Here is a 17,530-nt window from a genome sequence, read left to right on the forward strand (position 1 = left end):
TAATGCCCCCTTAATTATCAGTACTATTGCTGCTGTACAGGTTAATCTCAGGATTGAAGCTACTGTCTGACTCTAACAAACACAGTGATCCCTGCTGGTCAGCAGAACATAATGTCCAAAATGACAATCATTTGGGGGGTTTTCTCGGGGGGATTTTGCAGTTTAGTTAACCCACATCTCAGAGGCCTGCTCTATAGTAGTGCTGTATCTCCTATAAGCAGACTGTGTGTATGGACTTAATCATTAGTCCACTGTTAATACAGTCCCAAAATGGTTTGCATGTCAGCAGTCAAGTTTTCAAGATATTGGACTTTTAAGAACCAAACTGTCACTTGCAAAACGCATCATCATCATGATGTGGCAGATGACAGTTTGCTTCTTGAATGTCCAATATCTTGAAACCTTGACAGCTGACCTGCAAAACGTTTTGGGACTGTATCAACAGTGGACTAATCAAAAACAAAATCTAAATATAGTTGTTGAGCAATAAGGCGGGAGGTGGCCCCCCACAATCAAGTCTTGCCTTAGGCCCCCAAAAGCTTGAGCCGACACTACTCAAGAGCCAATGATAACTGTCTGCTGAAAGAAGGGCGCGACACTTGGGTCAGCTCAAGGACTTACAGTTAGGATCCCAGCCAATGACAGGCAATGTTATAGTGGAAGGTGCTACTGACATATTATTGTCCATGTGGGGTGTGTGAGGCTACAGGAGCCAAGAGGGGGGACACCTCACCTTGAATCCTTTTGTACTTCTTGTACCAGCGGCCAAACTCCTGGCACTTGGAGGTGGACACGTTGGCATAGTAAGAGCTGTTGACTATGGCAGAGATCATACTCTGATGAGAGAGAGAGAGAGAGAGAGAGAGAGAGAGAAAGAGAGAGAGAGAGAGAGAGAGAGAGAATATAGTGTATGTTTTAGTGAATGTGTACTGTGTAATACTAGACCTATAAGGACCTGGAATACCACAACACAGTCACATACTGTATAGACTGGAACACCACAACACAGTTACATACTGTATAGACTGGAACACCACAACACAGTTACATACTGTATAGACTGGAACACCACAACACAGTTACATACTGTATGGACTGGAACACCACAACACAGTCACATACTGTATAGACTGGAACACCACAACACAGTTACATACTGTAAATACTGGAACACCACAACACAGTCACATAGTGTATAGACTGGAACACCACAACACAGTTACATACTGTAAATACTGGAACACCACAACACAGTCACATACTGTATAGACTGGAACACCACAACACAGTCACATACTGTAAATACTGGAACACCACAACACAGTCACATACTGTATAGACTGGAACACCACAACACAGTCACATACTGTAAATACTGGAACACCACAACACAGTCACATACTGTAAATACTGGAACACCACAACACAGTCACATACTGTATAGACTGGAACACCACAACACAGTCACATACTGTAAATACTGGAACACCACAACACAGTCACATACTGTATAGACTGGAACACCACAACACAGTCACATACTGTATAGACTGGAACACCACAACACAGTTACATACTGTATAGACTGGAACACCACAACACAGTTACATACTGTGGACTGGAACACCACAACACAGTTACATACTGTGGACTGGAACACCACAACACAGTAACATACTGTATAGACTGGAACACCACAACACAGTTACATACTGTATAGACTGGAACACCACAACACAGTCACATACTATATAGACTGGAACACCACAACACAGTCACATACTGTATAGACTGGAACACCTCAACACAGTCACATACTGTATAGACTGGAACACCACAACACAGTCACATACTGTATAGACTGGAACACCACAACACAGTCACATACTGTGGACTGGAACACCACAACACAGTTACATACTGTATAGACTGGAACACCACAACACAGTTACATACTGTATAGACTGGAACACCACAACACAGTTACATACTGTATAGACTGGAACACCACAACACAGTCACATACTGTATAGACTGGAACACCACAACACAGTTACATACTGTATAGACTGGAACACCACAACACAGTCACATACTGTATAGACTGGAACACCACAACACAGTCACATACTGTATAGACTGGAACACCACAACACAGTTACATACTGTATAGACTGGAACACCACAACACAGTTACATACTGTATAGACTGGAACACCACAACACAGTTACATACTGTATAGACTGGAACACCACAACACAGTTACATACTGTATAGACTGGAACACCACAACACAGTCACATACTGTATAGACTGGAACACCACAACACAGTTACATACTGTATAGACTGGAACACCTCAACACAGTTACATACTGTATAGACTGGAACACCACAACACAGTTACATACTGTATGGACTGGAACACCACGACACAGTCACATACGGTAGAAAACAGATATGCGTTGTTGTTTTGGAATCTGTATACAGGAAGTCATGTGTCATTTGAACGCCATGTAAGAAAAGCACACCACCTCCTGCAGCTAATGAAAAACAATCTAAGCCAGAGACTAAGATACATAACATGACATGACATAAGATGACATAAGATGCTACCAGAGAGAGAGGGCCCTCCTTGGCACATGATTCCCCACCACTATAAGGCTAATACAATGCAGTACAAACTAAGCCAGAGACTAAGTTGCATGACATGACATAAGCTGCTACCTGAGAGAGAGGGCACTCCTTGGCCAGGGAACTCTGGTTCATCTCCTTCAGTAGCTCTTTGAGGGCGTTCCTCACCGTAGCGTGGTTCCACTGCTCTGACGGCAGATCCTCCAGCCTGGAAAAGCTGGAACCAGGGTTGGATTCATTACCACATGCAAGGGAAAACTATTGAAAACAATATGCAATGAAATAAAATATAATTTATTTCTGGACAACTTCACGTAGTCCCTCCCTCTTTCAGTCAGTTTGATGCCTAATGAACACAACCCTGAGACACTAATACATCACTTCCTGTTTGACATACAACAACATAACAACACAAAACTGACATTTGACCCCAAAATTCTCAAGTGTCATTTTTCACCTCTTGGATCACTGAGATTAGAATCTGTACTATATATTTTGTAATTATTATCATTATGTTTTTGGGCCAAATACTACGCATTTTACCATCCTTTCCACAAAATTATAATTACCGTAACAGTCCAAAAAAGTAATAAACAAAACATTTTCTAATATTTTTTTACATTGCTATCCTAATGAAAAGGCCTAAGTTAAACATAACACTGAAAATATGTCAAATGAAACTATAAAATAAAATCAGACTTTTTCCCAATTTGAGCTTTTTAGCCATTTTGGTAATGAGAAGGCCAAGTGGGGTAATGAGAAGGCCAAGTGAGGTAATGAGAAGGCCAAGTGGGGTAATGAGAAGGCCAAGTGGGGTAATGAGAAGGCCAAGTGAGGTAATGAGAAGGCCAAGTGGGGTAATGAGAAGTCCAAGTGGGGTAATGAGAAGGCCAAGTGGGGTAATTTGAAGGCCAAGTGGGGTAATGAGAAAGCCAAGTGGGGTAATGAGAAGGCCAAGTGGGGTAATGAGAAGGCCAAGTGGGGTAATGAGAAGGCCAAGTGGGGTAATGAGAAGGCCAAGTGAGGTAATGAGAAGGCCAAGTGGGGTAATGAGAAGGCCAAGTGGGGTAATGAGAAGGCCAAGTGGGGTAATGAGAAGGCCAAGTGAGGTAATGAGAAGGCCAAGTGGGGTAATGAGAAGTCCAAGTGGGGTAATGAGAAGGCCAAGTGGGGTAATGAGAAGGCCAAGTGGGGTAATGAGAAAGCCAAGTGGGGTAATGAGAAGGCCAAGTGCGGTAATGAGAAGGCCAAATGGGGTAATGAGAAGGCCAAGTGGGGTAATGAGAAGGCCAAGTGAGGTAATGAGAAGGCCAAGTGGGGTAATGAGAAGGCCAAGTGGGGTAATGAGAAGGCCAAGTGGGGTAATGAGAAGGCCAAGTGAGGTAATGAGAAGGCCAAGTGGGGTAATGAGAAGTCCAAGTGGGGTAATGAGAAGGCCAAGTGGGGTAATGAGAAGGCCAAGTGGGGTAATGAGAAGGCCAAGTGGGGTAATGAGAAGGCCAAGTGGGGTAATGAGAAGGCCAAGTGGGGTAATGAGAAGGCCAAGTGGGGTAATGAGAAGGCCAAGTGGGGTAATGAGAAGGCCAAGTGGGGTAATGAGAAGGCCAAGTGGGGTAATGAGAAGGCCAAGTGGGGTAATGAGAAGGCCAAGTGGGGTAATGAGAAGGCCAAGTGGGGTAATGAGAAGTCCAAGTGGGGTAATGAGAAGGCCAAGTGGGGTAATGAGAAGGCCAAGTGGGGTAATGAGAAGGCCAAGTGGGGTAATGAGAAGGCCAAGTGGGGTAAAATGGGTGTTTGAGAATAAGAACCTCGTTCTGAAGGCAAACAAACAAACATGAATTGAACTTCTACTCTTCCTCTAGATGATGCATCATGAATAAAACGTTATTACAAAACTGATTGGAGTTTTTACAGGAACTTGAAAAGTGTTACGGTAATGAGACACAGTAATGAGACACGTGCTTGAACATAATACATATTATAGTTTAATGTACTTCAACTAGTATACCATTTTTATGACTTATGGACAAACTACAGCAACATCATTTTGTTTTTTATTGAAATAAGTTTGGCTTTTCTGAAGTAAAATTGTATAAAATTACAAGAGAATCTAATTCGGACACATTTCGGTAATGAGAATTCGGGCTGAAAATACATAAAATCCCAGTGAAAATGTAAAATGTATTTTAAAAAAGTCACTGGCCAAAAAGTAGACATCTTAGTCCTCAGAATGATTTATGAGTTTTGCTTGAGACATGTTTAAACTGGTTTCATGAGGATCACCCAATGGGGTGGCAGGTAGCCTCGTGGTCAGAGCGTTGGGCCAGTTACCGAAAGGTCTCTGGTTTGAATACCCGAGCCGACAAGGTGTAAATCTGTCGATATGCCCTTGAGAAACGAACTTAACCCTAATTTGTTCCAGGGGTACTGTACTACTATGGCTGACCCTGTAAAACAACACATTTCACTGCACCTATTTATAGTGCATGTGTTGTCATCCTGGTGCCAGCTAACCTGATATCAAACAGTGGCCATAATGATAGCGAGACTATCCACTCCTATCAACAAAGTCATAACCAGGGTGGATTGTTATAGTGTGCTGTGGTGCTACCATGGTAACACTATTAAACAAAGATTATTGACGGTTACCATTACCCACTGTTGATAAGTGACTCACTGTAAGTGCAGGTTAGCGTTTTTCGTCATGAATGTTGTTCTGGAGGCAGCTCTGCAGAGTGCTCACTAGCTGGCTGTCATAAAGTCATAACATCTGATTTTAAACCTAACCTTATCTCTAACCTTAACCACACTGCTAACCCCAATTCCTGAACCTAATCTTAACCCTAACCTTAACTACATTGCTAACCCTAATGCCTGAACCTAACCTTATCCCTAACCTTCACCACACTGCTAACCCTAATTCCTGAATCTAACCTTAACCCTAACCTTAACCACACTGCTAACCCTAACGCCTGAATTTAATCTTAACCCTAACCTTAACCACACTGCTAACCCTAACGCCTGAATCTAACCTTAACCCTAACCTTCACCACACTGCTAACCCTAATTCCTGAATCTAATCTTAACCCTAACCTTAACTACATTGCTAACCCTAATGCCTGAATCTAACCTTAACCCTAACCTTAACCACACTGCTAACCCTAACGCCTGAACCTAACCTTAAATTAAGATCAAAAAGCTGCATTTTGGTTTTATACAGTTTTACAATATTTCCAATTTGACTTTGCAGCTGGCCTATCTAGCGGAAACGGCTCAGTTCTGCCTCCAGGACAAGACTCATCCCAATAAACCTGTTTTTCATATCAATAAACCTGCTCTCTCCCTGCTCCTCGCTCGCTCGCGCTCGCTCGCACTCACTCACTCACTCACTCACTCACTCACTCACTCACTCACTCACTCACTCACTCACTCACTCACTCACTCACTCACTCACTCACACACACACACACACACACACACACACACACACACACACACACACACACACACACACACACACTAACACACACTCCCGTCCGTCCGTCCGTCCATACCCACTGACCTCTGCAGTAGGATGCGGAGGGTAACCATGTGATAGACGTCCAGCAGCATGTCGGCGACGGTGGCCTCGGGGGCGTCAGTCAGGTAGTGGATGGGCATGGGGTTCCAGCGGCCCACTTTGATGATGCCTGGAGGGGAGACAGAACAATGATGTCATCAACATGCTGCCGTTTTCAGTTTATACACATTCACCTGGGGGTTCATTTCTTAAGGTTGCCGAAGACGACAAAGTCTGTATGTGTGTGTGCCTGTACATGTGAAAACCTAGATATAATGTTTCTATATTTTCATCAGCAGCTGTAAAACTCATGGTTTAACAATGAGAGATAAAGATTGAGATAAAGAGATAAAGAGTGTTATCTATTAATGCATTATCAGCCTGGGGAAGAGGCACCGACCTGATTCCCCACATCTATCAACCCCAACCCTTATCAGCCTGGGGAAGAAACACAGAGACCCAGCAAAGCCTTTTATAGCAGGGATATACGTGCAAGAGACAACATCACTGATGGACAGGACAGGTCAAGGCTGGAGATTGTGTCACACGCCAATTAATACCGCCCCATTAAAATGAATGATTGTTTAATTAACCCAAATAGGTATCTCTGGATCTAAAGACAGGTGAGTTCATAGATATACATCATATAGAGAGCTCTGAGAGATATCTCTGGATCTAAAGACAGGTGAGTATTAGGAAATAAGGGATGACTAGAAATGGGCATCAGGACATAGACTTTCATTTTAAATTGGTCGCTTATCGCTCCTGATCTAGAGTGTTTCCATTATTCATTGAACGTTCTTGTGGCTGAGCATAGAACTATAGAAATTGAACCACATTCAAACAGAGATGGAATAATGGCATTACAAAGTATGAAATGACGTTGATTTAAGTAAGATCCATGGCCTGCTTGCCTACACAGTGCTGGTTCTACAGAAAAGGAAATAAGAAAAGTCTTCCCCTACATAGACACTGCATCTGACAATGAGACCCCCCCCCCACCCCCCACCCTCTCTCTCCCTCTGCATCTGAAATGCATCCTAGGATGTGTACACAGACACATTCCCCTGTCCTTCCTCAAGACCAGGGCTGGAACAGCTAACCTAAACAAGGATAATCACATTAGGATCAGGGGAATCAAACACAGATAGCCCCGGCCTTCCATCCTCCATCTGCAATAGTGTGTGTGTGTTTGTGTGTGTGTGTGTGTGTGTGTGTGTGTGTGTGTGTGCGTGACCAGCTCAATGTCACAAATTGTGATGACCTGCTGTCCAGCTCAATGTCACATGTTGAAATGACCTGCCGACCAGCTCAATGCCCCATGTTGAAATGACCTGCCGACTAGCTCAATGCCCCATGTTGAAATGACCTGCCGACCAGCTCAATGCCCCATGTTAAAACGACCTGCCGACCAGCTCAATGCCCCATGTTGAAAAGATCTGCCGACCAGCTCAATGGCCCATGTTGAAACGACCTGCCGACCAGCTCAATGCCCCATGTTGAAACGACCTGCCGACCAGCTCAATGCCCCATGTTGAAACGACCTGCCGACCAGCTCAATGCCCCATGTTGAAACGACCTGCCGACCAGCTCAATGCCCCATGTTGAAACGACCTGCCGACCAGCTCAATGCCCCATGTTGAAACGACCTGCCGACCAGCTCAATGCCCCATGTTGAAACGACCTGCCGACCAGCTCAATGCCCCATGTTGAAACGACCTGCCGACCAGCTCAATGCCCCATGTTGAAACGACCTGCCGACCAGCTCAATGCCCCATGTTGAAACGACCTGCCGACCAGCTCTGTCACATGTTAAAAAGAGACAACCCAAAATAGATAGCCTGTCCTTTGTCTATATGCCCATTTAAAATGTATCATCTAAATAAACAATATCTCCCTTTTAATTACCACAAAATGCCTAACTAAAGAAAGACAGTGGTGCCCTGTGGAGAGTTTCAAAATACAACTGGATCGATGTTATGAGGTGCACAACTCAGGGAGAGACAATATAACATTCTCTGTGTCCTTTCGTTTACACAGAGGGAAAAAATGAAACATTTCAGCCAGAATTGAATCATTTAACATAAAAGCTTATTTCAAAACGTATCCATTTGGGAGGAGTGGAGTGAGTCGAGGGCGTTGCCAGGTTTAGGGCCTGCGTTTACGGGGTTGGAATGTGGAACGGTTTTGCTGCTTTTCTTTGTGTGTCTCTGTTGTTTGGTCTGTTGTCGTCTTTGGGGTTGACCGGCAAGGTATTTATTTCAGTCATTGGTCTATATTTATTCTGTCCTGCAGCAATGTTTGGCTTCACGTGGTTTGACTGTTTTACTGTTGGAAACAGTCTCGGTGTGACTGTTTTACTGTTGTGGAGAGTTGGAAACAGCCTCGGTGTGACTGTTTTACTGTTGTGGAGGGTTGGAAACAGCCTCGGTGTGACTGTTTTACTGTTGTGGAGGGTTGGAAACAGCCTCGGTGTGACTGTTTTACTGTTGTGGAGAGTTGGAAGCAGCCTCGGTGTGACTGTTTTACTGTTGGAAACAGTCTCGGTGTGACTGTTTTACTGTTGTGGAGGGTTGGAAACAGCCTCGGTGTGACTGTTTTACTGTTGTGGAGGGTTGGAAGCAGCCTCGGTGTGACTGTTTTACTGTTGTGGAGAGTTGGAAGCAGCCTCGGTGTGACTGTTTTACTGTTGGAAACAGTCTCGGTGTGACTGTTTTACTGTTGGAAGCAGCCTCGGTGTGACTGTTTTACTGTTGGAAACAGTCTCGGTGTGACTGTTTTACTGTTGGAAGCAGCCTCGGTGTGACTGTTTTACTGTTGGAAACAGTCTCGGTGTGTCTGTTTTACTGTTGGAAGCAGCCTCGGTGTGACTGTTTTACTGTTGGAAACAGCCTCGGTGTGACTGTTTTACTGTTGGAAACAGCCTCGGTGTGACTGTTTTACTGTTGGAAACAGTCTCGGTGTGACTGTTTTACTGTTGGAAGCAGCCTCGGTGTGACTGTTTTACTGTTGGAAACAGCCTCGGTGTGACTGTTTTACTGTTGGAAACAGCCTCGGTGTGACTGTTTTACTGTTGTGGAGGGTTGGAAGCAGCCTCGGTGTGACTGTTTTACTGTTGGAAGCAGCCTCGGTGTGACTGTTTTACTGTTGTGGAGGGTTGGAAACAGTCTCGGTGTGACTGTTTTACTGTTGTGGAGGGTTGGAAACAGTCTCGGTGTGACTGTTTTACTGTTGTGGAGGGTTGGAAACAGTCTCGGTGTGACTGTTTTACTGTTGTGGAGGGTTGGAAACAGCCTCGGTGTGTCTGTTTTACTGTTGGAAACAGCCTCGGTGTGACTATTTTACTGTTGGAAACAGCCTCGGTGTGACTGTTTTACTGTTGGAAACAGCCTCGGTGTGACTGTTTTACTGTTGGAAACAGCCTCGGTGTGACTGTTTTACTGTTGTGGAGGGTTGGAAGCAGCCTCGGTGTGACTGTTTTACTGTTGGAAGCAGCCTCGGTGTGACTGTTTTACTGTTGTGGAGGGTTGGAAACAGTCTCGGTGTGACTGTTTTACTGTTGTGGAGGGTTGGAAACAGTCTCGGTGTGACTGTTTTACTGTTGTGGAGGGTTGGAAACAGTCTCGGTGTGACTGTTTTACTGTTGTGGAGGGTTGGAAAAAGTCTCGGTGTAACTGTTTTACTGTTGTGGAGGGTTGGAAACAGCCTCGGTGTGACTGTTTTACTGTTGGAAACAGCCTCGGTGTGAATGTTTTACTGTTGTGGAGGGATGGAAACAGCCTCGGTGTGACTGTTTTACTGTTGTGGAGGGTTGGAAGCAGCCTCGGTGTGACTGTTTTACTGTTGGAAACAGTCTCGGTGTGACTGTTTTACTGTTGTGGAGGGTTGGAAACAGTCTCCGTGTGACTGTTTTACTGTTGGAAACAGCCTCTGTGTGACTGTTTTACTGTTGTGGAGGGTTGGAAGCAGCCTCGGTGTGATTGTTTTACTGTTGGAAACAGCCTCGGTGTGACTGTTTTACTGTTGTGGAGGGTTGGAAGCAGCCTCGGTGTGACTGTTTTACTGTTGGAAACAGCCTCAGTGTGACTGTTTTACTGTTGTGGAGGGTTGGAAGCAGCCTCGGTGTGAATGTTTTACTGTTGTGGAGGGTTGGAAGCAGCCTCGGTGTGACTGTTTTACTGTTGTGGAGGGTTGGAAACAGCCTCGGTGTGACTGTTTTACTGTTGTGGAGGGTTGGAAGCAGCCTCGGTGTGACTGTTTTACTGTTGTGGAGGGTTGGAAGCAGCCTCGGTGTGACTGTTTTACTGTTGTGGAGGGTTGGAAGCAGCCTCGGTGTGACTGTTTTACTGTTGTGGAGAGTTGGAAACAGCCTCGGTGTGACTGTTTTACTGTTGGAAACAGCCTCGGTGTGACTGTTTTACTGTTGTGGAGGGTTGGAAGCAGCCTCGGTGTGACTGTTTTACTGTTGGAAACAGCCTCGGTGTGACTGTTTTACTGTTGGAAACAGTCTCGGTGTGACTGTTTTACTGTTGTGGAGGGTTGGAAGCAGCCTCGGTGTGACTGTTTTACTGTTGGAAACAGCCTCGGTGTGACTGTTTTACTGTTGGAAACAGCCTCGGTGTGACTGTTTTACTGTTGTGGAGGGTTGGAAACAGCCTCGGTGTGACTGTTTTACTGTTGTGGAGGGTTGGAAGCAGCCTCGGTGTGACTGTTTTACTGTTGGAAACAGCCTCGGTGTGACTGTTTTACTGTTGTGGAGGGTTGGAAGCAGCCTCGGTGTGACTGTTTTACTGTTGGAAACAGCCTCGGTGTGACTGTTTTACTGTTGTGGAGTGTTGGAAGCAGCCTCGGTGTGACTGTTTTACTGTTGGAAACAGCCTCGGTGTGACTGTTTTACTGTTGTGGAGGGTTGGAAGCAGCCTCGGTGTGACTGTTTTACTGTTGGAAACAGCCTCGGTGTGACTGTTTTACTGTTGTGGAGGGTTGGAAGCAGCCTCGGTGTGACTGTTTTACTGTTGGAAACAGCCTCGGTGTGACTGTTTTACTGTTGTGGAGGGTTGGAAGCAGCCTCGGTGTGACTGTTTTACTGTTGGAAACAGCCTCGGTGTGACTGTTTTACTGTTGGAAACAGTCTCGGTGTGACTGTTTTACTGTTGGAAACAGCCTCGGTGTGACTGTTTTACTGTTGTGGAGGGTTGGAAGCAGCCTCGGTGTGACTGTTTTACTGTTGGAAACAGTCTCGGTGTGACTGTTTTACTGTTGTGGAGGGTTGGAAGCAGCCTCGGTGTGACTGTTTTACTGTTGTGGAGGGTTGGAAACAGCCTCGGTGTGACTGTTTTACTGTTGGAAACAGTCTCGGTGTGACTGTTTTACTGTTGTGGAGGGTTGGAAGCAGCCTCGGTGTGACTGTTTTACTGTTGGAAACAGCCTCGGTGTGACTGTTTTACTGTTGGAAACAGCCTCGGTGTGACTGTTTTACTGTTGGAAACAGCCTCGGTGTGACTGTTTTACTGTTGTGGAGGGTTGGAAACAGCCTCGGTGTGTCTGTTTTACTGTTGGAAACAGCCTCGGTGTGACTGTTTTACTGTTGGAAACAGCCTCGGTGTGACTGTTTTACTGTTGGAAACAGCCTCGGTGTGACTGTTTTACTGTTGGAAACAGCCTCGGTGTGACTGTTTTACTGTTGGAAACAGCCTCGGTGTGACTGTTTTACTGTTGTGGAGGGTTGGAAACAGCCTCGGTGTGTCTGTTTTACTGTTGGAAACAGCCTCGGTGTGACTGTTTTACTGTTGGAAACAGCCTCGGTGTGACTGTTTTACTGTTGGAAACAGCCTCGGTGTGACTGTTTTACTGTTGGAAACAGCCTCGGTGTGACTGTTTTACTGTTGGAAACAGCCTCGTGTGACTGTTTTACTGTTGGAAACAGCCTCGGTGTGACTGTTTTACTGTTGGAAACAGCCTCGGTGTGTCTGTTTTACTGTTGGAAACAGCCTCGGAGTGACTGTTTTACTGTTGAAAACAGCCTCGGTGTGACTGTTTTACTGTTGGAAACAGCCTCGGTGTGACTGTTTTACTGTTGTGGAGGGTTGGAAGCAGCCTCGGTGTGACTGTTTCACTGTTGGAAACAGCCTCGGTGTGACTGTTTTACTGTTGGAAACAGCCTCGGTGTGACTGTTTTACTGTTGGAAACAGCCTCGGTGTGACTGTTTTACTGTTGTGGAGGGATGGAAGCAGTCTCGGTGTGACTGTTTTACTATTGTGGAGGGTTGGAAGCAGCCTCGGTGTGACCTTTCTTGCTTTAGGTCACATGTAAATTGCGTACCTTTTGTTCCAGATTACACGACCAAGTATCATAGTTTCTCATCACTGAATTACAAAATGAAGTGTGTTTAGTAATATTGCCAGTATCAGATTGAGTGAAAAACACATGACGGCAAACATTTAAAAGATGGTTTGTGATCAGCTCTTTCGGAAAGGATAATTCTCTGACCCTCTGACCCTCTCACAGGCACACACCTACCCAAACACACACATACACGCACACACACACACACACACACACACACACACACACACACACACACACACACACACACACACACACACACACACACCTACCCAAACACACACACCTACCCCCCCACACACACATACACACACACACACACACACACACACACACACACACACATACACCACACACACACACACACACTCTCGCACACACACTCCTGTCCTATCTAACTCACCTCTCGCCTGCACGGCTGAGTTGTGGGAGTAGCCCAGGGCCACGAGGGCTGTCTCCACCAGCTGGGTGAAGAGGATGTCCTTACGAACCAATACAAACTCAGCATGTCTGTCACCACGCCCATCCCTGTCAGAGACCACACCCCCAGACACGACCCCATCTGCCTGCTCCACTACACAGTACACAGGGATCATCAGACCTGGAGAGAGAGAGAGAGAGAGAGAGAGAGAGAGAGAGAGGGGGAGATGGGGGAGAGATAGAGAGACAGGTGGAGGATAGAGAGAGACAGGAGACAGGGAGACGGAGGAGGGGGAGAGAGAGAGAGAGAGAGAGAGAGAGAGAGAGAGAGAGAGAGAGAGAGAGAGAGAGAGAGAGAAAGAGAGAGAGGAGGAGGGGAGGAGAGAGAGAGGAGGAGGGGGGAGAGCGAGAGAGAGCGAGGAGGGGAGAGAAAGAGAGGACTGAGTGACAATAAACAACCTTCTCCATTACAGTAAGACAGAAATGATGAATCCAGTACAACCTGGGCTTGATATGAACACAGAGGGAGGGCTAGAAGATTAGCTCAGTTATTACTCACTAACTTACCATCATTTAGCAGACACTTATCCAGAGCAATTAGGGCTAAGTGCCTTGCTGAAGAGCACATCGACAGATTCATCACTTGGTCTACTCTGGGATTTGAACCAGTGACCTTTCGGTTATTGTCCCAACGCTCTTAACTGCTAAGCACTCACACACAGCACATATCAATGTCTTGCATAAAGTCATTTTCTGAACCACTCATAACAAATTAAGGACATCATTCTGACGTTTTTCACAGATAGAAAAAGAGACCAGTGAATAATTTCATAATTTGCATTAGTCATGAAACTGTGACTTTTCCAAGCCTGAAACCCTCCATCATACTCAGCTAATCCTTAAGGAGTAGTAATTTGGAGGAATCAATCAAGCTACTGACAGCACAACGACAAATGAACTCCAGGAAACCAAGTCTCATCAGGCACGCTATATCCCAATAACTCAGCTAGGGAGTGGAAGTGTGTGTGTATGTCCCTACAAGTGAACATACACTATGTATAAACTGCTCTCTGGACTATAGTGTTAGGATATCATGTGTGGCCCATTCCACACCGCCATGCTGTGGTTTTAAACAGAGAGGCTGATTTCCCCCAGTTCAAAGACAGCTCCCTCATTAACACTAGCAGAAAGCCATGGCTATGAGGAGGAATCCTCTTCTCTTCTCTTCTCTTCTCTTCTCTTCTCTTCTCTTCTCTTCTCTTCTCTTCTCTTCTCTTCTCTTCTCTTCTCTTCTCTTCTCTTCTCTTCTCTTCTCTTCTCTTCTATCTGTCTGTCTGTCTGTCTGTCTGTCTGTCTGTCTGTCTGTCTGTCTGTCTGTCTGTCTGTCTGTCTGTCTGTCTGTCTGTCTGTCTGTCTGTGTCTGTCTCACTCTTATCTCAATCTCTCTCTGTTTCTGTCTCTCTGTCTCTCTCTCTCTCTGTCTCTGTCTCTCTCTTTGTCTTTGTCTCTCTTTCTGTCTCTCTCTCTCTTTCTCACTCTGTCTCTCTCAATTCAATTAAATTCAATTCAAGGGGCTTCATTGGCATGGGAAATGTGTTAACATTGCCAAAGCAAGTGAGGTAGATAATATACAAAAGTGAAATAAACAACAAAACATAACAGTCATTACAAATAAAGACATTACAAATGTCATATTATGTATATATACAGTGTTGTAACGATGTACAAATGGTTAAAGTACAAAAGGGAAGCATAAATCAACATAAATATGGGTTGTATTTACAATGGTGTTTGTTCTTCACTGGTTGACCCTTTTCTTGTGGCAGCAGGTCACAAATCTTGCTGCAGTGATGTCACACTGTGGTATTTCACCCAGTAGATATGGGAATTTATCAAAATTGGATTTGTTTTCAAAATCTTTGTGGATCTGTGTAAGGGAAACATGTGTCTCTCTCTCTGACTGTCCGTGTGTCTGTGTGTCTGTGTGTGAGTGGACGTGTTTAACTAGTATTTGACCAACTGGGGACATTTTGTTTGGTCCCCACAAGGTAAAATGCTATTTCTGGGGGGTTTAGGGTTAAGGTTAGAATTAGTGTTGGGGTTAGAATTAGGTTTATGGTTAGGGTTAAGGTTAGAATTAGGTTTATGGTTAGGGTTAAGGTTAGGGTTAAGGGTTATGGTTAGGGTTAAGGGTTAGGGTTAAGGGTTAGGGTTAAGGGTTAGGGTTAAGGGTTAGGGTTAGGGTTAAGGGTTAGGGTTAAGGGTTAGGGTTAGGGTTAAGGGTTAGGGTTAGGGTTAAGGGTTAGGGTTAGGGTTAAGGGTTAGGGAAAATAGGACTTTGAATGGTACTGAATTGTATGTCCCCACAAGGTTAGCTGCGCAAGACTGTGTGTGTGTGTGTCTGCTTGTGTATGTGTTCCTCTGTGTGTTCCCCTACCTCCGAGGGGCCGTAACGGGGTGCCGTTGAGGCGCGTGTGTGGACCCGTGGGGCTCCCGTTGCCCTCCAGACGGCTCATCTTGCCCGGCGGGGGGGCGCAGGTGTCCGGGCTGTCCCCTCTCTGCTCGGGACTGTCCCGCAGACAGGGGCTCTCAGTACCACCACGCTCCATCCCCCTCCAACCTCCAGGAGGGACTCCCAACAGAGCGTACGGACCTGCAGACAGGAGAGAGAGAGAGAGAGAGAGAGAGAGACAGAGAGAGTGAGAGAGAGAGAAGAGAAAGAGAGGGAGAGAGAGAGAGCGAGACAGAGAGAGTGAGAGAGAGAGAAGAGAAAGAGAGGGAGAGAGAGCGAGCGAGACAGAAAGAGTGAGAGAGAGAGAAGAGAAAGAGAGGGAGAGAGAGCGAGCGAGACAGAGAGAGTGAGAGAGAGAAGAGAAAGAGAGGGAGAGAGAGCGAGCGAGCGAGAGAGAGACAGAGAGAGAGGGAGAGAGAGCGAGCGAGAGGGAAAAGAAAATAGAGGAGGCATTTGTTCTTTAGGACGAAGTTACCCTTCAACATAGGCACTGAACTAGGATCAGTGTACCCTCTGCTAAACTTAGTTTATCTAGTAAGTGTCTACAGGCAACTATCTACATCTTACTGGTGTTGACATTGTGGAGACTCCTTCAAATCAGTTCAGGGTTTAAATACTATCTGTTTTCTTTCAGATATGTTGAGCATTTGAAAAGAGACAGAGGCATTGGGTCAATGTATTTGCACTTTTGGGATGATTCCATTGCTTCCATTGTGCTATATATATATATATCTGTTGTTTAGCTGGAATGGAATGTTTGTTTCCTGTTCATTTGACTGTGATACTGTATGTGGTTGTGTCACCTAGCTGTCTTAAGATGAATGCCCCTTACTTACTGTCACTCTGGATAAGAGCATATGCTAAATGACTAAAATGTCAAATGTAAATGTTTTACATACAGATCTCACATGACTGTGTTTAATTATTATTGTAAAACAATATATTAATGTCACAAAGGTAAAAGAAAAGGTTACATTTCACTGTAAAATCAGTAGTACGACCTCTGAGAGTCAGGTGGATATTGTAGCATTTAGCAAAACGAGTTCATTATTTGTCTCTCTGAAATGAAACCATCAAGTGATAGATTTAAAACAAATACATGTCTGTTGTTGAACAACCCCATGCCGATATGAGATAGTGAAAAAACACCAATCTGTTTCATCATTTCTTTCAACAGTAAAAGCTTATTTCTCAACATTTCTGAAAAAAAGATAAATAGCATTTTGAAATGAAACCCTTCTTTTGTATCAAACTCATCACACGGAGATGACCGCTTCATACGTTCATGTTGTGTTGGAGGCGTGAGTGCTGTGTTGGAGGCGTGAGTGCTGTGGTCATTTCCTCCCTGTACCCATCAACCCTCCCATACTGAAGACATTACTTTTTATTTACAGATGACGAGAGCAGAAAAAGCAGACCACAACAAACAAACAGCAACCCAGCATCTGGTGGAAATCACCAGGCTCTTTACTGTAAATAATATTACTGACTGCTATCAGACTCTATAGTCTTCTACACAGCAAATCTCATGCTAGGTAGGCCTGTCAATTTACATCTCAGTCATCTACACAGCAAATCTCATGCTAGGTAGGCCTGTCAATTTACATCTCAGTCATCTACACAACCAAATCTCATGCTAGGTAGGACTGTCAATTTACATCTCAGTCATCTACACAACCAAATCTCATGCTAGGTAGGCCTGTCAATTTACATCTCAGTCATCTACACAGCAAATCTCATGCTAGGTAGGTCTGTCAATTTACATCTCAGTCATCTACACAACCAAATCTCATGCTAGGTAGGACTGTCAATTTACATCTTAGTCATCTACACAACCAAATCTCATGCTAGGTAGGCCTGTCAATTTACATCTCAGTCATCTACACAACCAAATCTCATGTTAGGTAGGACTGTCAATTTACATCTCAGTCATCTACACAACCAAATCTCATGCTAGGTAGGCCTGTCAATTTACATCTCAGTCATCTACACAGCAAATCTCATGCTAGGTAGGTCTGTCAATTTACATCTCAGTCATCTACACAGCAAATCTCATGCT

At 44.9% G+C, this 17,530-nt stretch overlaps 1 protein-coding gene across 1 annotated transcript in view; it reads right to left on the bottom strand.

Moving 5' to 3' along the window:
• The window catches only part of LOC110511685 (DNA-binding protein SATB2), a 62,543-nt gene that overhangs the window by 32,997 nt on the left and 12,016 nt on the right, over window positions 1-17,530 (bottom strand). Inside the window, exons 2-6 of the mRNA XM_036982438.2 lie at window positions 15,397-15,612; window positions 12,943-13,140; window positions 6,197-6,323; window positions 2,728-2,851; window positions 734-836 (exon numbers count right to left, since the gene is read on the bottom strand). Coding sequence (XP_036838333.1) covers window positions 734-836; window positions 2,728-2,851; window positions 6,197-6,323; window positions 12,943-13,140; window positions 15,397-15,568 — 724 coding nt within the window. The 5' untranslated portion in view covers window positions 15,569-15,612. The remainder of the gene's footprint in view (window positions 1-733; window positions 837-2,727; window positions 2,852-6,196; window positions 6,324-12,942; window positions 13,141-15,396; window positions 15,613-17,530) is intronic.

Source organism: Oncorhynchus mykiss, chromosome 18, assembly GCF_057628025.1.
Source record: "Oncorhynchus mykiss isolate SJ-2025 chromosome 18, ASM5762802v1, whole genome shotgun sequence".
In the NCBI taxonomy this organism is placed as follows: Eukaryota; Metazoa; Chordata; class Actinopteri; order Salmoniformes; family Salmonidae; genus Oncorhynchus; species Oncorhynchus mykiss.